At 33.0% G+C, this 22,799-nt stretch overlaps 1 protein-coding gene and 2 long non-coding RNA genes across 3 annotated transcripts; all 3 read right to left on the bottom strand.

Annotated features, from left to right (window-relative positions):
- Positions 1 to 482: 482 nt before the first annotated feature.
- Positions 483 to 11,093, bottom strand: LOC135138549 (cytochrome P450 4C1-like). Its single transcript, XM_064068529.1, has 8 exons — positions 10,955 to 11,093; positions 5,457 to 5,648; positions 1,627 to 1,747; positions 1,448 to 1,574; positions 1,197 to 1,403; positions 972 to 1,140; positions 736 to 915; positions 483 to 690 (listed from the first exon to the last, which is right to left on the bottom strand). Exons 1-8 carry the CDS (start codon positions 11,091 to 11,093, stop codon positions 521 to 523), a joined length of 1,305 nt encoding a protein of 434 aa, XP_063924599.1. The 3' UTR covers positions 483 to 520.
- A 752-nt stretch (positions 11,094 to 11,845) lies between these two features.
- On the bottom strand, positions 11,846 to 12,490 carry LOC135138816 (uncharacterized). The gene is made up of 4 exons (XR_010282062.1): positions 12,423 to 12,490; positions 12,246 to 12,372; positions 11,990 to 12,196; positions 11,846 to 11,940 (listed from the first exon to the last, which is right to left on the bottom strand). It is a non-coding gene; the product is annotated as an uncharacterized LOC135138816 (long non-coding RNA).
- Positions 12,491 to 12,596: 106 nt separating this feature from the next.
- Positions 12,597 to 13,095, bottom strand: LOC135138815 (uncharacterized). Its single transcript, XR_010282061.1, has 3 exons — positions 13,023 to 13,095; positions 12,783 to 12,974; positions 12,597 to 12,736 (listed from the first exon to the last, which is right to left on the bottom strand). It is a non-coding gene; the product is annotated as an uncharacterized LOC135138815 (long non-coding RNA).
- Positions 13,096 to 22,799: the final 9,704 nt, after the last annotated feature.

The raw sequence follows: 22,799 nt of genomic DNA, 5'->3' as shown, positions 1-22,799 counted from the left end.
CTAATTTAACAATTCTTATCAGCTTAGATTATATTTATAGAATGTCCATAAGACTCGACGAAGATTTTGGACTAAAAATTTTGGCTGATGTGTTGCTCATATCTTTAGTATTTGTAAGAATTTTGAATACTACTTGTTTCGTTTGTTACTAATGTGGTTTACTTTCAGACTAAAACATCAACAATCATTATAAAATGTGACGCCATCTTAAGTGAAGTTGAAGAAATTCTTAGCAGATCATATGTCTTGCGTCGAAACTCTTACATTGCACCAACAACTGAAAAAAACGTGTTCAGGGAATTCAGTGAAGTGATTTTACACAACTTTCCAAGGTTTTCTGCAGCTAGATTTTTTAATATTGACAGATCTACTATTCTTGGCATGGTAGGGACAATTACAACTTTCTGTATTGTCATGATACAGTTTCGCAGCAGCAGCATTGAAATTAAATAATTGTTAACTTCTTTGTGTTTATATCCCATTCACTTTAAAAATGTAAACATATTCAAATTTACAAGATTTAGTTTCTTTCTTCAAGTCTGACCCGGTATCCCTTTTTAGCCGTTGCCACTATACACATGTCCAAATCTATATCTTCTACTTTTTTATAATCAAGAGATTCTGCTACTCTAAAACGCTTCAAAATGATAGCTAAGAACACCTTCATAGACAGCATGGCGTATTTCCAACCTACAAAAAAATGATAATTTAAGTACATAAAAAAAAATTGGTTACCTATGCAGTTCCTGGGACCACTACTGAAGGGAATGAAAGCACCACGTGGACGTTTCTCCACTTCTTCAGGCAAAAATCTATCAGGATTGAACATTAAAGGATTGGGCCAGATGTCAGGTAGTCGATGAAGTTGGGAAACGGGAATTACGATGTCGCACCCGGCTGGTACAAAATAAGAGTCTAAAATTGATAATATCATATCATCCCAACACACTATATTGTGATACTAGTTTTACCGAACTGCATTTCTGTGTCTACTTTTCTCACTATAAAAGGCACTGGTGGGAGAAGTCTGAGAGTTTCTTTAACCACGCGTTCTAAGTAGTACATTTTATTGACATCTTCCAGTGTCACACTTTGAGTATCATCACTGAGTAACGAGGATATTTCTTCATATACTTTTTCCTAAACAATAACAACATAGTCCTTGCTTTTATTTAACAATTAGTTAGATTTATAACCTGAATTTCGGGATGTATCCCTAACAAGATTAAAGCCGAACCAATTGTAACTGCTATTGTTTCACTGCCCGCGTGGAACATAAAGACACTTTCTTCAATTACACCACTCATGCTTATTTTATTTTGTTCGTTCATTTCTAGCAAATAATTTAAGTATTGTCTGTTGCTACTGGTACTAACTGCATTACTTTGTTTTTTATCTATAATCTAAAACAAAAATTTCGTCTTGTTGGTTGTCTTGAAAAATTTACCTCTTTTATAAAATCTTCTAAAACTTGACAAATTTCCAGTTGTTCTTTCCGCAGAGACGATCTATTCCAAAAATAATTTAGGTTTAGATGAGGCTTAAAAAAGCGTAATTTCACAGTTTCTTCGTATCTGTAAGTTTTAATAATTAAAGTAGGTTCGTGATATTTGCCACTGATAATACCTCATTCCACTGGACACAAATTTAGTTATGTTTTGTAGTGAGCCGGGACATACATCTCCTAGTGCTTCTAAAAACATGTAATATGATAAGTAAGTATACGTAATGTAAGTAGCAGAGCCGACTGAAAATCATTCTTAATTTAAGTCAACAAGCGGTAACACTTGTATACGTGAGAGTCAAACAGAGAAACTGCAAACAATACCGATGGTCGTCCAGACTTTTTTTTTTGCTTCGACTTGGATTTTATTTTATTTGATGGTGTAATTCACAGTTGGCTGATTATAACTTGTCTATACCACATTCAGGGAACCTAGTCAGTGCAACAAAACAAATGCACGTCTGTAATATTAAAGTAAATGTAGATAAGGGTGCTACGCCTATGTTTCAAACGAGTTTTTACTTTACAAAATTTTGTGTCTATCAAATTGGGTTGGTGCAATGAAATACTAGTAATAACACTGTTGTATCTCCAAATTTTCGGGAAAATGGACCGAGCTATTCCTAATTTAATCAATAAAATAAATTGACTCATTCATTAATTTTTTTGAGCTATCTGTTAAGTAAATCTGAAAAATATGAATGGAATAATAAATCACAAGTACAGACTCACCATATTTTGTACATTTTACATAGGACATATTCATCATCAATTTTTTAGGGGGGGGGGGGTGAGCAAATACATTCTGATTAAAAATTTACCATGCAAAATTTGATAACAATCGGACAGACAGATAGACAGATGGAAAACGGACATCTATTTCTTCGTACTCTAGGGGCCATGAAAGGTCGAGAAAATTTAAAAGTAAAAGATGACTTAACAAAGTTATGTTGGTTCTTAATCCCATTGAATTTGTTCTTCAACATACGACGATATTTCGCCTTGTGCATCTAAACTTAACTCCGGCCGAAGCCACGAAAAAGTGTGTGCTTTGTTCAACGAAGTACATTTTGAAAAAATAAATAAACGATAACACCAATTTGAATCTCTTGTTATCATTGGCTTTACAAGAAAATGTTAGCCAGTCGTTTGTGGTAAAGTTTTTAAAAGAGAAACTACATCCATACAAAGTCCAACTCATACATGAACAGTCAGGAGATGATCCCGACAAATGGTTGGAATTTTGTGAAAACTTCATGAAACATTGTGACAACAATCTCAATTTTAACGAATCTGTAAAGAGGATTTTGCAAAAACCGTAGGAATTTGTGAAGAAACGAAGCCGAAAACGACTTCTGGATATTGAAATCTACAAGAAAATGTTTTCAACTAATTATATATTATGTAGTTAAAAAATGCCAAAATCACTCTTATCTTATTAAATACTAGCCCCGCCCACCCACCCTCTATTTTCTTGGAAGCTATGTTGCTTGCCAAAATCAGCAAGTACTAGCTCCGCCCACCCCCTCCTCTTTTCATTCTAACGACTGTTTAGTATACGATCATTCATTTAATTCAGATCGGATAAAATCAATCACTGAAAAGGAAACAGGGTGGGTGGGCGGCGCTAAATATCTTCTTCTGTCGAGTGGGAATGGAAACTAATAATAAAATCTAGAATGTGAAAAAAAGCGCTAAGCTTAACTTTTTTTGTTATCCTATTTGCGATGTTCTGGATATCGAAATTTACAAGAAAATATTTCAATTAATTTTCGGATATAGTTGTAAAATAGTCAAAAATGTCAAAAATGCCAAAATCACTCTTATTTTATCAAATACTAGCCCCGCCCACCCGCCCTCTATTTTCTTGGAAGGTATGTTATTTGTCAAAGTCAGTCTAATATTGGCAAGTACTAGCCCCGCCCACCCACCCTCTATTTTCTTGGAAGGTATTAAATTTGCCAAAATCAGTCTTATCTTAGCAAATATTAGCTCCGCCCATCTTCTCTCTTCTCATTCTAACTACGAATTTAATTTCTGGTCAGTATAAGGTCATTCATTTCATTCAGATCGGATAAATAAATCACTGAAAAGGAGACCGGGTGGGTGGGCGGGGCTAAATATGTTCTTCTGTCGAGTGGGAATGGAAACTAATAATAAAATCTAGGATGTAAAAAAAAGCGCTAAGCGTAACTTTTTTTGTTATCCTATTTGCTATGTTCTGGATATCGAAATTTACAAGAAAATATTTTCAATTAATTTTCAGATATAGTTGTAAAATAGTCGAAAATGTCAAAAATGCCAAAATCACTCTTATCTTATCAAATACTAGCCCCGCCCACCTCCTCTCTTCTCATTCTAACGACTAATTTAATTTCTGGTCAGTATAAGATCATTCATTTCATTCAGATCGGATAAATCAATCACTGAAAAGGAGACCGGGGGCGGTGCTAAATATGTTCTTCTGTCGAGTGGGAGTGGAAACTATAACTAATAATAAAATCTAGGATGTGAGAAAAAAGCGCTAAGCGTAACTTTTTTTGTTATCCTATTTGCTATGTTCTGGATATCGAAATTTAGAAGAAAATATTTTCAATTAATTTTCGGATATATGTAGTTGTAAAATAGTCGAAAATGTAAAAATGCCAAAATCACTCTTATCTCATCAAATACTAGCCCCGCCCACCCGCCCTCTATTTTCTTGGAAGGTATGTTAATTGCCAAAATCAGTCTTATCTTAGCAAATATTAGCTCCGCCCACCTCCTCTCTTCTCATTCTAACGACTAATTTAATTTCTGGTCAGTATAAGATCATTCATTTCATTCAGATCGGATAAATCAATCACTGAAAAGGAGGCCGGGTGGGTGGGCGGGGCTAAATATATTCTTCTGTCGAGTGGGAATGGAAACTAATAATAAAATCTAGGACCTGAAAAGAGAGCGCTAAGCGTAACTTTTTTTGTTATCCTATTTGCTATGTTCTGGATATCGAAATCTACCAGAAAATGTTTTCAATAAATTTTCGGATATAGTTGTATAATAGTCGACAATGTCAAAAATGCCAAAATCACTCTTATCTTATCAAATACTAGCCCCGCCCACCCGCCCTCTATTTTCTTGGAAGGTAGGTTATTTGCCAAAGTCACTCTGACATTATCAAGGACTAGCCCCGCCCACCCACTCTCTATTTCCTTGGAAGGTATTTAATTTCCCAAAATCAGTCTTATCTTAGCAAATACTAGCTCCGCCCACCTCCTCTCTTCTCATTCGAACCACTAATTTAATTTTTGATCATTCATTTCATTCAGATCGGATAAATCAATCACTGAAAAAGAGACCGGGTGGGTGGGGCTAAATATGTTCTTCTGTCGAGTGGGAGTGGAAACTAATAATAGAATGTAGGATGTGAAAAAAGAAAAAAAAAATTCGGAAAAACGAAGCTGAAAATGACTTCTGGATATTGAAATCTACAAGAAAGTGTTTTCCACTAATTTTCGACTACCCATAGTAGTTGAAAAATAGTCGAAAATGTCAAAAGTGCCAAAATTAGTCTTATATTATCAAATACTAGTCGGCTGACCAACTTGATTACAATAATGACATGAAAATTCTGGCACGATGGCAAACAAATGTCTCTATCAAGACACCAGGAATACCAACCCACGAAACAATGCTTTATAAGAGTATAAAACTTAATTCGAGAAAATTACGTACCACAAGCAACGTCGGTGTTGTATTTCCAAATTATTTTAAACAGGTCCGGTGGGTTCATTGTTCCCTTGCATATTTGACCTAATTCGTCTGCTAAACAATTTGCATGTTTAGTAAACACAGGAATGAATGAATAAATAACGTTTAAATTAAAACTGTGATTTATCAATTTTCTTCGTTCTTTCCAAATTTCGACTGAAAGCGAAAGTGATTTTCGACGGTGACAAAAGAAAATACTTACAAGGAGCGACCGGCAGAGCATTTTTTAAAGTATCTCCTAAATATTTAGCATAGAAAACGCTTTTGTCTAAATATTTGTTCAACAAAATTTCCGTGTCTTCTGGTTTCGAGATAAGAAGGTAGAAAAGTGGTCCGAACCATGCTCGAGTAACAGGGGCATACTGTGCTACTTGCATTAAAGTATTATAGGTTTCTAAAATAAAAAAATATATACTAATTTATGGCAAATAACTTACTGTTTTTACCTGTAGCTCCTGATTTTAGTAAATGGGCACATCCAATTAAGGGGAGTGCAAAAGGGCCTGGATGCTTGAAGGAACAATAATATAGACGTCTCCTTTTCCAAATGAAATACAAAGTTAAAGCTATTATGAAATACAAGAAGGTGGATGTAAGAGAAAACTGATGCATGTCTGGGAGCACTTTTTAACTGTGTGTTATGGATTTTTGCCATCAACAAATTTACCACACAAAATGAACAGTGTTTCCTAATATACGTCAATTACTCATTAAATAGCGATTTTCTTAAAAACCAAACCAGTTTTATCAAGGCTGTATTCTGCAATTATAAAAAATTATCTAATATTATCTAATCAACATAATGCAAACCTAATTAGTTACGTGAAAATACGTATATATTCACTTAGAAATACATGTTTTTAAACAATCAAACAGTAATTTTTTTTAAACGGATTGCAAGATGGTAATAGCCACATAGAATAGGTTATTACATTTTTGTCATTTTTTTTAAATTTTTATTAGTTTTCCAAGAATTTTGTTAATATTCGTGCGTCAATTTTTGTAGTGTTTCGATTCATAATTAATTTCATATTTATTATAATTTGATAATTTGGAATACTGAACCAAAAAATTCTAAATTTTTGCATTCGTAAGTAAGCAAATATATAGCCTGAGGTTTATATTAAATGTTGTCCATGACACACTTACCTGAAATTTCGGTAATTTCTCCAACAATTTTATGGAATTATGCTTTTTAATATACCTGAATCTTCTGCATCTGCTGCAGCTGAAAAAGTCACTGAAGATCTTAACCATGTGATGAAAATTCTGGCACCATTGGGAACCTATCCACAACCTAGTAAAATCATTAGGATGGGTCAAAGCAAACCTAACATAAACAGGCCTCTGAAAATACTATATGATTCGGAGAGTTAACGGTGAAAAAGATATTGTTTTAAAGTATAAAAATAATTGTCCTTCCATTATAAAGAAAAAATCTACAGCTAACAATTTGTCAAAAAAGTAATCCATTTCTATTATCAGAATGCTGGGGGTATAAGAACAAGACTAATTAATGAATTTTGTTTGGAGGTTAATGCTAGAGTGTACGATGTAATTATTATCACTGAAACCTGGCTCTACAATAAAATATCTAATCCTCAATTATTGTTGCGAAACTATAACATCTTTCGTGCTGATCGAAATATTAACACTAGTACAAAATTACGGAGCGGTGGTGTATTAGGAGCTGTTAACAAAGCTTTTGATTCTTCTATTGTTATGTATGGTCAAAATGTAGAAAGTGTATATGTTCGTATAAATACTAATAAATTAAGCCTAATTGTTGGGGGTGTGTACATACCTCCTGCATCTGATATTCATGTTTGCAGTGATCACTGTTCTGAATTAGAATCTGTTTATCAAAGATTTCCAAATTGCGACTATATAATTGCGGGTGATTTCAATCTTCCCTTTTTTATTTGGGACAGGAATAAAATATCATTTGGTTGGTTCTTTTAAGGATTGCCATGACGTCTTAATTTATACTTATTCTTTTTTAAATCTGGATCAGGTTAACACTATCCCTAATAATCGTAATGTTTTCCTTGATCTTATATTTTCAAATATTACAAACTTACAAGTAAACGCCGCCGTTGATTCAATCTTTGATAACAGTCTCTATCACATTTCGTATTCGTGGTCTCTTCCTAATTTTTGTGTTTCCGTTCTGTCTTCTGAAATTGAAATATTTGACTTCACTAATGGGAATTATCATCTACTTAATGATTGATTATCTGGCTTCTGTAGACGATAAAGTTTCAGTTTTTTATGGTATTCTCTTCGATGGCATCAATAGGTTTATTCCAATAAAAACTGTTAAATTGAATGGTTCATCATATCCTAGATGGTTCAATACAGAATTAAAAAATTTGATTCGTAAGAAAAAAGCAGCTCATTCAGTTTTTCGTAAATCGGGCACGATTTAGGATTACCTTTATTTTAGATAGTTGAGGGATCACTGCAAAGAACTTAATACAGATCTCTGTAAGTCATATTTGACCAGAGTTAACAATAGTTTGTTGAGTAACCCTCAATACTTTTGGAAATTCATTAAGGATAAAAATAAATGCGAGTGTTCCAAAGGAAATGGTTTTTAATGAAGAACGTGCAAAAGGTGGAAATGCAATTTCCAACTTATTTGCTCAGTTTTTTTCTTCTGTATATGAAAAGAACAATAGGAATTTCAACCTTAATTTTGTTCCGGATATGGAAGTAAATGATTATGGTTTAAAGGTGTCTATTGTTGAGGTGCTTGAGCATATTTCCCAAATAAAATCCTCCTCCAATTATGGTCCAGATGGGAGTCCAAGCATTCTTAAAAAACTGTGTCTTCACAATTTCTATTCCATTGATTTTGTTATTTCAATCGTCTCTAAATGAATATAAATTTCCTAAAGTTTGGAAAACAGTTATATTATCCCTATCTTTAAAACTGATGAACGGAATAGAACTGATAATTATAGAGGAGTGTGTAACCAATCTGTTATTGCAAAGATTTTTGACTTCATAGTGTCTAAACAATTGCAGTGTATGTCGTCCTGGATAATTTCTGAAAAACAACATGGTTTCGTTAAAAACAGATCAACTCTGTCGAACTTAATAGAATACTATTCCTTTCTTAATGATGCTTTTGCCAATAATCTTCAAGTTGATGCTGCATATACCGATTTCTCTAAAGCGTTCGTTAAAATAAATCATAAGTTGCTACTTTTTAAGTTATCCAAATACGGTTTTAATAACAACACTATAAAGTGGTTAGCGTCATTCTTAAGTGATAGACAGCAACAGGTGAGAATTGGGAATCACTTATCTACTCCCTTTTCTGTAACATCGGGGTCCCACAAGGCTCACACTGTGGTCCTTTCTTGTTCTTGTTATTTATTAATGACATGACATCCTGCTTTCACAATTCTATTTTTTTATTATATGCTGACGATTTGAAGCTATTTAAATCTGTTCAGTCTATGACTGACGCAATGGAATTGCAAGTTGACCTTAATAGATTACATGCATGGTCTTTGAGCAATTTACTACCTCTAAATCTCAAAAAGTGTTATGTGATCTCTTTGCTCAACACTAAATCATTGGTAACTTTTAATTATCAGTTAGAAACATCTGCGATATCTCGTGTGAAAAAAATCAAGGATTTACGAGTTATTTTTGATTCATTCCTTACATTCAAGCAACATTATTATCATATTTATAATAAATCTATTAGAATGTTAGACTTCATATGGCGTCATTGTTGTGATTTATCTCAGTGGTCCATTAAATTGTTGTATACTTCATTTGTGCGTTCTCATCTTGAATATTGTTTCCCAGTATGGAATCCATATTATAGAGTTGACTGTGATCTAATAGAAAAAGTTCAAAAGAGGTTTCTTCGTTTGATTGAATTTAAACTTAATCGTAGTCATCATCAGGGTGATTAAACTTGGATTTGTAGTTATCTCAATATAAACTCTCTATCTCAATATAAACTCTTTAGAGGATAGGCGTTGTATGTCGGATATTTGCTTTCTCCATAATCTCATAAATCGTAACATTGACAATTCTTTACTGTTAAGTTAACGTTCTTAATTCCCGCAGCCAATAGTCGTATTACGCGTAGTTCAGTGACGTTCAGAATTTCTGTATCTATACTATATTCATTGAAACGAGTCACCCCGTCAAAACAAACAAATTAGCATGATCATCACGTGGACAGGCGAATTATGCGTTTTCATTGGTCAGATCTTGTCTCGATCGAGACATAGTTCACGCAAGTGCACTTTACGGAAAAGCATTTTGCAGTTAAATTATTCAATATTTGTTACTTATCATGTCCTTAATGCATTCTGCAGAGGAAGCTGTTGCGAATGCGTTTTTTTCCTCCGAAAAATGAGGAAAAGGAGCGCGTATAAGTTGTTAGTGATGTTGTGTTTTTACGGAAAGCACACTTGTCTGTTGAACGGAGCACCGGTGGATTCACGTGATGTTGTTTTGACTGGGTGACTCGTTTTAGTGAATACACTATAGTACCAACAAAAATAAGAATCATCCTATCTTAAGAATGATGGAGACAGCAAATCATCTCAATAAATATAACGCTTTCGTATTATTCTACAGTGGTAAACACGAGTTTAAAAGAAAATTAAAGGGTTTATTTCCGACACGATTTTTGGTTTAGAATTCTATTATTTTTTCTTATTTATGTCTTCTGAGTTTAAGCATTATAAACAGTGTATTATGAATATATATTTTTTATGTGTTCTCATTTCTATTGCTAATTTTTCTTATTGTTAAGATGAATTAATTAAGTAGTTTAAGTTTGTATACTTGTATATTTATTTTATGTACTATTATCGTAATTGGAGTTATCCGTCAATAAAATAATAAAAATAATTTTTTTTTTCCTCTATTTTCTGTTTTACGGAAATTGTTGCACTTCTTACATTGCGCCTTTTGTCTTTCCTTTATGAAGCGTCAAGTGGAATTTGTCTCCCTGTTTCAGTGATTAAAAAAAACTGTACGACTATTTATTTGCTTGTATTTTCATTTTAAACAGTTTTAATCAACCAGAAATTATGTTGTTTGCAGGGGCGGCTGGTGCCGGGGGGCACAAGGGCACGTGCCTCTCCAAAATTACAATGTCTACACACTGGACATAGCAAAATAGTAATTTTCAATATTTAAAAAATTATCCGGAAATTTGTGTCATAATTACCAAAACTAATTTTTTATCTCATAAAATGTATCAAAACTTACATCCACTTACATCTAAAGATATATGATATGTTATTGTTGATAAAAGCTGGGCACAGAGACCGAATCATGGCTGATTTAAACGTTTTGTTTATACCGTTGTCATGGAAACCACACGTCCTAGCCATTTCATTCTTGATAATTATTTGTAAAACAAATTTTTTGATATTTACCCCTCACCCTGAGCATACACATTCTGTCCGAAACTAATTTGACTTCCACTATTGCAGACAACAAAATATAATTCCCTATTTGTTTTAGTTCACTATTCATTAGTTTAGTTTCCTGTAGCGCCAAGATATCTAATTTACACATATTGACCTGATTGACTAGATTCTCTACTGCCCTTTCCTCACATATACCTCTCACATTCCATGTCCCCATAAACAATCCTCTGGCCTTAATTTTTACTTGCACCCCTCGTTTTTCTGTTTCTCTTCTTTTCTCTTTAACCTTTTCCTTTGTCCATGTCTTTGTTTTTTGTTCGTTCGTCCGCTTTCTCCCTTACTAATGCCTCATCCACCGGGTCCCATTTCCAGCATTCCCCATCAATTATTATTTTCTGGTACATGACTTTGACAGTTTTCTTCATCGCCCTATTTTCTCTTGCTATTTGTCTCAATTTCCGAACTGAATTTTGCTTTCTGTTTTTTTTTAAGACTTTTATAAGACTTTTTGTCCATTTATTACGTCTCCCGCGATATAGCCTATAATAAAAAAGTATTTTTATAGCTCCGTCGTGATTTTTTTTCTCCAAATTTGTGTGTCTGGGTTTTAGTTTGGGTACGAATTCAATGAAATTTAATGATCTGTTTTATTAAATGTTATTGCAATAAGTAAATTTAAAACATTATGTATCCTTGAATTTCCAAGCTTTAATTTCTGTCTTCAACTCTGATCCTGTACCCTTTTTTAGCTATCCCGAATAAAAATATATCCATTTCTATGTCCTCTACTCTTTTGTAATCAACGGCCTCTAATATTCTAAAGCGCTTTAAAATGACAGCCAAGAAGACCTTCATAGACAGCATAGCATATTTTATACCTGAAAACAATGACAATCTATTTTCAAAAAAAAAAAAACAACGTTTACCTATGCAGTTTCTTGCACCAGCACCAAAAGGAAGATATGCACCACGTGGTCGTTTTTCCACTTCTTCAGGCAAAAATCTGTCAGGATCAAACTTTAAAGGATTAGGCCATATGTCAGGCCATCGATGAAGCTGTGAAATCGAAATCAATATTTCACAGTTAGCCGGTACAAAATAAGAATCTAATTCGATTTCTTTGTCTATTTTTCTTAGTATGAAAGGTACCGATGGAAAAATTCTAATTGTTTCTTTAATCACGCGTTCTAAGTAGTTCATTTTATTGACACATTCCAGTGTAAGGTCCTGGGTATCATCAGTGAGTAATGATATTTCTTGATATACTTTTTCCTAAATAAGTACACTACAGTTTTTGGTTATATCAATATTGATGTGTAACCTGAATTTCGGGATGCATCCCTAATAAGACTAAAGCTGAGCCTACTGCAGGTGTTGTTGAATCATTGGCTGCCAGTAACATTAAGGCACCTTCTTCTAATAAACCATCTGTGGTTAAATTATTTTGTTTGTTCATTTCCAGTAGATAGTTTAAAAATTGCTTTTTTCTATTTTCATTTTCTGGTTGGCTTTGTTTCACAGCGATTACCTAAAACACTAATTTCAACTCATTTCTTTGACTGTTTTTAAAAATATACCTGCTTTATAAAATCCTCAAAAACTTTACCAATTTCTAGTTGTTCTTTCCTCAGAGACGATCTCTTCCAAAAATAATCTATGTTTAGATGTGGCTTGAAAAAGCGATATTTTACACTTTTTTGGTATCTATAACATTTGATGATAGAAGAATGTGATATTACAGCTATAGATATTACCTGTATCCAGTGGCCAAAAATTTTTCTTTGTTGTATAATGAGTCAGGACGTACGTCAGCTAGTGTTTCTACAAAATATAGAATTAATTATACAACAAGAAATAACAAACAAATGTACCGTACCACACCCAGCATCAAGGTAAGTTTTCATTATTATGTCAAACAGATCTGGTGGATCATTTGTTCCCTTACATACTTTATCTAGTTCGTCTGCTAAACGGTTTGCACATTTAGTAAACGCAGGAACAAATGAATTGACAACATTTGAATTAAAAGTTTGATTTATCAGTTTTCTTCGTCCTTTCCAAATTTCAGCTGAAAGAAAAAGTGATTTTCGGCGGTAACAAGCGCAAATATTTACGTGGAGAGATCAGTAAGCCAGTTTTTAAAGCATCTCCTAAGTATTTAGCGTAATATATGCTTTTATCAACAGACTTGTTTAGCAAAATTTCCACGTCCCCCGGTTTAGAGATAAAAAGGTAAAAAAATGGCCCAAACCATACCCGAGTGACAGGAGAATATTGTGCTATGCGCATTAAAGTATTATAGCTTTCTAAAACAAGAAAAAATAAACTCGTGACAAATAATATGCTGTTTTTACCTGAAGGTCCTGCTGTTAGTAAATGGGCGGACCCGATTAAGGGAAATCCAAAAGGGCCTGGATGTTTGAAGGAACAATAATATAGACGTCTCCTTTTCCAAATGAAATACAAGGTTAAAGCTATTATGAAATACAAGAAGGAGGATGTAAGAGAAAATTGATGCATGTCTGGGAGCACCTTTTAACTGTGTGTTATGGATTTTGCCACCAACAAATGTACAACACAAAATGAACAGTGTTTTCTAATATACGTCAATTATTCAACAAATAGCGATTTTCTTAAAAACCAAACCAGTTTTATCAAGGCTGTATTCTGCAATTATAAAAAATTATTTAATATTATCTAATCAACATAATGCAAACCTAATCTATACTTATATAATAAAGCTGAAGCTTTTGTTTATTTGAACACGTTTATCTCAGAAACTACTGGTTCAAATTCAAAAAATCTTTTGGTGTTGGATAGTCCATGTATCATATCTACATGTAGGCTATATAACATCACGCTACGATCATTAGGAGCGAAGTAGCAATGAAAAATTCGGAAAAACGGGAAAATTATTCCTCCTTTTACAGCTTCCCTTGCTTACGCTGCTTAAACGGTTAAAGTTACGTAAAAATCATGTATGACGAAATTGTTCCCCTCTAAAAGTTCTAAAGAAAAGTCCGCGACAGCATATGTCTATCTTTTAAGGTCGAGTCAGCATAACCTTTTTTATGGTAATGAAATTTGTTCTAAAATAATAATGCATTATGTATAAAATTCTCGCGTCACAGTGATTGTAACCGAACTTCTCCGAAATGGGTTGACCGATTTGTATGAATTTTTTTATGTATATTCGGTAGGTCTGAGAATAGGTTGTAAACTATTTTTTAAACCCCTAAGTGATAACGGTGGCCCACCCTAAAAAATTTTGGTCTATTTTTTGGAAAAAATTTTTTATTTTTATTTTTTTAAGAATTGGCATCAAAAAATACACATAACCCTAAATTTTCACCTTTCTACTACCAACCCCCATTTTTTAATCGTCTATATAATAAAAATCAATTGCTGTTCCTGTTAGTCTCGCTAAGACTCAAAAACGGCTTGACCGATTTGAAGAATTTTTTATATTACGGGGATGGTTTATAAATAAAAAAAAATAAGGAAAACTTAAAAGAACAGTTAAAAAATAAAAAAATTCTAAAAATTTTGTATAGGAATCGCCACTTCGAAGTAATTTCAATAGTTGGCTCTTCTGAGGGACCTGTCGTCTAACTGACGTGTCATACAAAACTAATTCTTCCGTGCAATTGTGAAAAGTATACTGCATTTCAAATCGTTCTTTGTTTTTCGTAAAAAAAACGTCGTTTATTTTAAGAAAAGTTTTGGTTAAAGTGAATTTAATTACACATTGCGAAAGTTTCTTATTAATTTTGATCTGCCATTCTATTTACCTATATTCACTTTGTTGGTTTCGACAAAACCTCAAACTTTACCGCTATTCGAGGATTTAATTTGAAGTTTTCAATATTTTAAAATCCTCAAGACAAAATTTACAGATTTGATTGACTGTGGAAATAATTCTGTGTCGTTTTATGAAGTTCATTAAAATGCCGAGAAGACGACAGCCTCACATAGGTCCACGAAGTCAATCAAATGTGCGGCGAACTACCTCAGGTGCAAACCGCAATGATTTATTTCATGGGTAATTCGGATATGGAAGTTGATCAGCGTTGTGCTCATAATCAACATGAATAAAATGAATAAAACTGAGTAGAAACTAATATTCGAAGTACGAAGTACCTACTTCATTATTACTCTTATATACCTGAGCATCTACTCTATGTACTGAGTACCTACTTGGAAATATTGTATCTCCCCGGACACAAATTGAACATCTACGCGTTTTGTGAGCATTTAATCTAAAAATGAGGATCGGCGTGGCAACTAACTGAGCTGTCTGTAAAGCAGCTTAGAAAACGAGTAGGATCGTTGTAAGAGTGAATTTTAACTAAACATGGCGACTTTCATGAACGTGGAACGTCGTCAAAAAGTGCATTCAGTTTGAAAAACACATTAGGAGCATGAATATCGAAAACTTTTCAGGTAATTAACTCTTATTTATGCATAAATTCTGCAGTGCGTTTTTTATAACACTGGCCATAGAGATTCCCGTCTCAAAAGTGTCTACCCCATACTAACTTATATTTTGGTGACTCGATTTTTGCTTTAATGGTTGAATACTGTCACTGTTGTCCTTTTTTGTTGTATCGAGATGCTATTTGAGCATCAACTGTTACCTACTGAAGTATTAATATCATCTAGAAAAACTAGAAATATTTTGATTTGATATTCGAGTAGATACTTCGTATTTCGAGTATGAGCATCTATTGAGTTTTATTTATATCAACCATTGTCAAAAAATTGATCGAACGTTGTTTTGACAGAACTTCCTTCGCACCAAAAGTATAGTGAAACATATTCAGCATTTTCGAGTTGAGTATTTTCTTCACACAATTTTGTGATGACGTAATCAACATTTACGATCAACACGTATACCACCTTGGATTGGTGCAGTGTAATACTAAAAATAACTGTATTGTATTCCCAAAATTATCTGCGAAAATCGAGTGAGCCGTTCCATCAATTTTTTGGGGGCAATAAATAAATATTCTTAACAATTTACCATGCTTACAATAACTTTAAAACGTCTGCAAGATCTCAAAGTATTCATTTTTGCAACTCTTGAGTTATTCACTAAAATAAATTGACTGATCCATATATTTTTTTGAGTCACTGTAAAAGCAAATCTAAAAAATATGAATGCAATGATAAATTACGAAAATATACTGATGATATTTTCCACATTTTAGATAGGATCTATTCGGCAAAATCTTGCGATGACGTCTTCAGGTTTTTGGGCTTGATAAACAGATATATTTTGATTGAAAACCTACCACGTCAAACAGTAACTTCAAAACCTCTACAATATTTCAAAATTCAGTTTTGCAATTCTTGATTTAATCACTAAAATAAATTGACTCAGTGATTAATTTTTTTGAGACACCCCCAATAAGCAAAACTAAAAAATATGAATGGAATGATAAATCACAAGTATAGTCTCATCCTATGTTGGACATTTTAGATAGGATTCATTTGGCAAAATTTTGGGCTGACGTCATCAATTTTTTGGAGGGGATAAGTAAATATATTTTGAATAAAAATTTATTATGCTTATCATATGTTTAAAACATCTGCAAGATTTCAAAGCATTCGATTTTGCAGATTCAAAATTAAATTGTAGGTGAAACGAAGTTCACGGGGTCAGCTAGTTACGTATATATTCACTAAGAAATACATGTTTTTAAATAATCAATCAGTAATTTTTTTCAAACGTTTATAAAGTGATGATGGTTACCAAAAAAGTTAGAGAGTGATTTAATATTTAGTTTTATCAAATTTATTTCATCTAATGAAAAAATAATGCTCAACTTCCGTATTTACTTACAATACGTCAGATGTTTGAGGCGTGCATTCGGACTTTATCTTTTTTCGGTATTTATGTTTATTGCACTTCACAGTGAAGCATTCCAATATTTCCAGTTGGGTCTCAACCAACGAAGCTTTCTTGTGTATCCGTTACTCACTTCATTTTTAACGCAGGTTTGTGAAAATTTCTGCCATTCAGTGTGGGTTGTACTTATTTACACTAGGTAAGTTAATATCTAATAAAGTAATCATTTTAATTTTTACGTGTTTCCGTTATTTTTGATAACTGTACGTAGATAACAAAAGCAGTTTTTTCAGATAAGCTGGAAAGACCACCATTAATCACTGAAGATACTCCCACTATTATAAAGAACTTACGGTGATTGTTTTTGAAAATGAGGCACCATAAAATATTGCAAAGGTATGTTACTGCAATTTTTTATGAACTAATGTTAATGAACATAATTTTATTCTAGATTTGAAACAAATACAAAACACATGTGCGAAACGAAAGAAATGCTAAAGGAAATGAGTGAAAAAATCTCCAGCATAGAAACGTCATTAAATCTGACAACTGGAAAAGAAAAGAAAAATAGAAGTTATGCCGCCAAGACCACACCTAAACAAATTTTGACGAATTACGAGATTATCTTTGCCTATTAGAACAAGCAGATTTCTTTGTAAGTTAAAAAAATACAATGAATTCATATATGCATACAACATTGGATATTATATACAGGTAGATGCCTGTAACACCACGATACTTTCTGGTAACTTACACATTTTTTACATGGCACATTTCGCTTCATTGTAAAAAATTATTTACAACGAGATTTTCCTGATAGGGTATGCGTTTTTGTCAATGCAACCATTTTACCATTATCCGTTAAATTCAAGTAAATTTAGCATTTTTAAAATGCAGAATTTGTCTTCTGCTTTAAGCTGTAACCCCTTAAATTTAATAATAGCCAAATGCTTGCTGTTGCCCATAGACAAAAAAATTGGTCTAAAGAGTTTAGACAGTACTTCCCTCGCTGTCGGAAACGTGACGACTGCATGCCTATTATGTTTTTTTTTTCGCAGTAGATTTCAAAGCATTCGATTTTGTAGTTCCTGAGTAAACCAGTAAAATAAATTTACGCATTCATTATTTTTTTGAGTCACCCAGTATATGCAAATTCAAAAAATATGAATGAAATGATAAATTACAAGAAGAGACTCATCGCATTTTGTATATTCTAGATAGGATTTATTCGGCAAACTTTTGAGCCGACGTCATCAGTTTTTTGGAGAAGATAACCAAATATATTTTGACTAAAAATTTATTATGCTCTTTATAACCTTAAAACATCTGCAACATTTCAAAACATTCGGTTCTGTAGTTCCTGATTAAATCAATAAAATACATTTACGCATTCATTAATTTTTTTGGGTCACCCTGTATATGCAAATCCAAAAAATATGAATGGAATGATAAATCACAAGAAGAGATTCATCATATTTTGTACATTTTAGATAGGATTTATTCAGCAAAATTTTGTGGTGACGTCATAAATTTTTTAGGAAGGATGAGTAAATACATTTTGATCAAAAACTTACCATGCTTATGATAACTTTAAAACATCTTCAAGATTTCAAAGCATTCGGTTTTGTAGTTCCTGAGTAAATCAATAAAATAAATTTACGCATTCATTAATTTTTTTGAGTCGCCCTGTATATGCAAATCGAAAAAATTTTAATGGAATGATAAATCACAAGAAGAGACTGACCATATTTTGTACATTTTAGATATGATTTATTCGGCAAACTTTGGAGCTGACGTCATCAAGTTTTTGGAGGGGATAAGCAAATATATTTTGACTAAACATTTATTATGCTCTTTATGACCTTAAAACATCTGCAAGATTTCAGAGCATTCGGTTTTGTAGTTCCTGATTAAATCAATAAAATATATTTACGCATTCATTAATTTTTTTGAGTCACCCTGTATATGCAAATCCAAAAAATATGAATGGAGTGATAGATCACAAGTACAGACTCATCATATTTTGTACATTTTAGATATGATTTATTCCACAAACTTTTGAGCTGACGTCATCAAGTTTTTGGAGGGGATAAGCAAATATTTTTTGGCTAAAGATTTATGATGCTCTTTATAGCCTTAAAACATCTGCAACATTTCAAAGCATTCTGGTTAGCAGATTAAAAATTAAATTTCAAAATGTTGTTTTATAATTTTGATTTTTTTTCCAAAAATCTGGACGTTTCGGGTGAAAAGTCGATTCAGAGTTGTAAACTATATGTGTAGGACTATGTTATTTTATACAATTGAAAACCCATTTACTATGTACAATTTTGAAGTGACGTCATCGCATTAGTGGTGGGGATGATTAGACAAATTTTGGTTAGCGTTTTACCATCTACATGATATTCTTAATATAAGTACAAAATTTCACAACAATCGGTCGAGTACTTTCGGAGATTATCTGTCTAATAAAAATCCGGGACAACAGACGGACAGACGGACGGACAGACGGACGGACAGACGGACGGACAGACGGACGGACAGACGGACGGACAGACGGACGGACAGACGGACGGACAGACGGACGGACAGACGGACGGACAGACAGACGGAAATGGGAGACCTATTTCTTCGTCTTCTAGGGGTCATGAAAGATCGAGAAAACGTAAAAGTAGAGAGTCGGCCGACGGACTCGATTACAATACTTCCTTTGCTTACGCTCGGGAAGTAAAAATTATTGCATTTTCATTAATCCATGCACTCTAACGGTTTTTTACTTCCCGAGCGTAAGCAAAGGAAGTATTGTAATCGAGTCCGTCGGCCGACTCTCTACTTTTACGTTTTCTCGATCTTTCATGACCCCTAGAAGACGAAGAAATAGGTCTCCCATTTCCGTCTGTCTGTCCGTCTGTCCGTCTGTCCGTCTGTCCGTCTGTCCGTCTGTCCGTCTGTCCGTCTGTCCGTCTGTCCGTCTGTCCGTCTGTTGTCACGGATTTTTATTAGACAGATAATCTCCGAAAGTACTCGACCGATTGTTGTGAAATTTTGTACTTATATTAAGAATATCATGTAGATGGTAAAACGCTAACCAAAATTTGTCGAATCATCCCCACCACTAAAGCGATGACGTCACTTCAAAATTGTACATAGTAAATGGGTTTTCAATTGTATAAAATAACATAGTCCTACACATGTAGTTTACAACTCTGAATCGACTTTTCACCCGAAACGTCCAGATTTTTGGAAAAAAAATCAAAATTATAAAACAACATTTTGAAATTTAATTTTTAATCTGCTAACCAGAATGCTTTGAAATGTTGCAGATGTTTTAAGGCTATAAAGAGCATCATAAATCTTTAGTCAAAAAATATTTGCTTATCCCCTCCAAAAACTTGATGACGTCAGCTCAAAAGTTTGTGGAATAAATCATATCTAAAATGTACAAAATATGATGAGTCTGTACTTGTGAACTATCACTCCATTAATATTTTTTGGATTTGCATATACAGGGTGACTCAAAAAAATTAATGAATGCGTAAATATATTTTATTGATTTAATCAGGAACTACAAAACCGAATGCTCTGAAATCTTGCAGATGTTTTAAGGTCATAAAGAGCATAATAAATGTTTAGTCAAAATATATTTGCTTATCCCCTCCAAAAACTTGATGACGTCAGCTCGAAAGTTTGCCGAATAAATCATATCTAAAATGTACAAAATATGATGAGCCTGTACTTGTCATTTTTCACTCCATTCATATTTTTTGGATTTGCATATACAGAGTGACTCAAAAAAATTAATGAATGCGTAAATTTATTTTATTGATTTAATCAGGAACTACAAAACCGAATGCTTTGAAATCTTGCAGATGTTTTAAGGTTATAAAGAGCATAATAAATTTTTAGTCAAAATATATTTGGTTATCTTCTACAAAAAACTGATGACGTCAGCTCAAAAGTTTTCCGAATAAATCGTATCTAAAATGTACAAAATATGATGAGTCTGTACTTGTGATTTATCATTCCATTCATATTTTTGGATTTGCATATGCAGGGTGACTCAAAAAAATTAATGAAGGCGTGAATTTATTTTATCGATTTAATCAGGAATTACAAAACCGAATGCTTTGAAATCTTGGGAATATTTTAAAGTTATTATAAGCATGGTAAACTTTTGTTCAAAATGTATTTGTTCATCCCTCCTAAAAAAATTGATGACGTCACCCTTAAATTTTGCTGAATAAATCCTATCTAAAATGCAAAAAATATGATGAGTTTGTACTTGTGATTTATCATTCCATTCATATTTTTTAGATTTTCTTAAGAGGTGGTTCAAAAAAATTAATGAAGTCAATTTATTTTATTGATTAAATTAAAGGCAACACTTATTATTAGTATTACACCCCAACCAACCCAATTTGGTAGACACAAAATTTGTTAAAGGAAAAACTCGGTTGAAACATAAGGGTAGCACGCTTATTTACATCGACTTTAACATTACAGACCTGCATTTGTTTTATGCGTTCACTTGATTCCGCGAATGTGAAATAGACATGTTTATAATCAACCAATTGTGAATTTCACCGTCAAGAATTAAAATAAAACCCAATGTTTTATATAATAAGCGGAAGTCGAAGCAATAAAACCGACGGTCGTTTTGTTTACAGTTTCTGTGTTTGGCTCTCACGTATGCTGTTACGCCTGTCATCTTAAATTAACAATGTTTATACATACACGATTTTCAGTTGCCTCTGATACGTAGGTATACGTGAGTAAATTGTTTCGTTATTTTATTGATTATTACAAATCAATATTCAAACGACCCAATTCATTTTCCCGAAAATTTGAGAATATAATAATTTTATTCTTAGTATTACACTACATCTATCCCAACTGATATACGTGTCCTTGCAAAAATGTTGATGACGTCATCGCAATTTTTTTTTAAATTCCCACTACAAAAATGTAATGAGAAAAAAAACACAATAGGCATGCAGTCGTCAAGTTTCCGACAGCGAGGGAAGTACTGTCTAAACTCTTTAGACCAATTTTTTTAAATATTTTTACTTCCCGAGCGTAAGCAAAGGAAGTATTGTAATCGAGTCCGTCGGCCGAGTCTCTACTTTTACGTTTTCTCGATCTTTCATGACCCCTAGAAGACGAGGAAATAGGTCTCCCATTTCCGTCTGTCTGTCCGTCTGTCCGTCTGTCCGTCTGTCCGTCTGTCCGTCCGTCTGTCCGTCCGTCTGTCCGTCTGCCGTCCCGGATTTTTATTAGACAGATAATCTCCGAAAGTACTCGACCGATTGTTGTGCAATTTTGTACTTATATTAAGAATATCATGTAGATGGTAAAACGCTAACCAAAATTTGTCTAATCATCCCCACCACTAATGCGATGACGTCACTTCAAAATTGTACATAGTAAATGGGTTTTCAATTGTATAAAATAACATAGTCCATGTAGTTTACAACTCTGAATCCACTTTTCACCCGAAACGTCTAGATTTTTGGAAAAAAAATCAAAATTATAAAACAACATTTTGAAATTTAATTTTTAATCTGCTAACCAGAATGCTTTGAAATGTTGCAGATGTTTTAAGGCTATAAAGAGCATTATAAATCTTTAGTCAAAAAATATTTGCTTATCCCCTCCAAAAATTTGATGACGTCAGCTCAAAAGTTTATGGAATAAATCATATCTAAAATGTACAAAATATGATGAGTCTGTACTTGTGATCTATCACTCCATTCATATTTTTTGGATTTGCATATACAGGGTGACTCAAAAAAATTAATGAATGCGTAAATATATTTTATTGATTTAATCAGGAACTACAAAACCGAATGCTCTGAAATCTTGCAGATGTTTTAAGGTCATAAAGAGCATAATAAATGTTTAGTCAAAATATATTTGCTTATCCCCTCCAAGAAATTGATGACGTCAGCTCGAAAGTTTGCCGAATAAATCATATCTAAAATGTAGAAAATATGATGAGCCTGTACTTGTCATTTATCACTCCATTCATATTTTTTGGATTTGCATATACAGAGTCACTCAAAAAAATTAATGAATGCGTAAATATATTTTATTGATTTAATCAGGAACTACAAAACGGAATGCTCTGACATCTTGCAGATGTTTTAAGGTTATAAAGAGCATAATAAATGTTTAGTCAAAATATATTTGCTTATCCCCTCCAAAAACTTGATGACGTCAGCTCGAAAATTTGCCGAATAAATCATATCTAAAATGTACAAAATATGATCAGTCTGTACTT

This window comes from Zophobas morio, unplaced genomic scaffold (genome assembly GCF_036711695.1).
Source record: "Zophobas morio isolate AGI-343-1 ecotype UQ-CSIRO unplaced genomic scaffold, CSIRO_AGI_Zmor_V1 ptg000030l, whole genome shotgun sequence".
Classification (NCBI taxonomy): domain Eukaryota; kingdom Metazoa; phylum Arthropoda; class Insecta; order Coleoptera; family Tenebrionidae; genus Zophobas; species Zophobas morio.
This window is presented reverse-complemented; position numbering and strand designations above follow the sequence as displayed.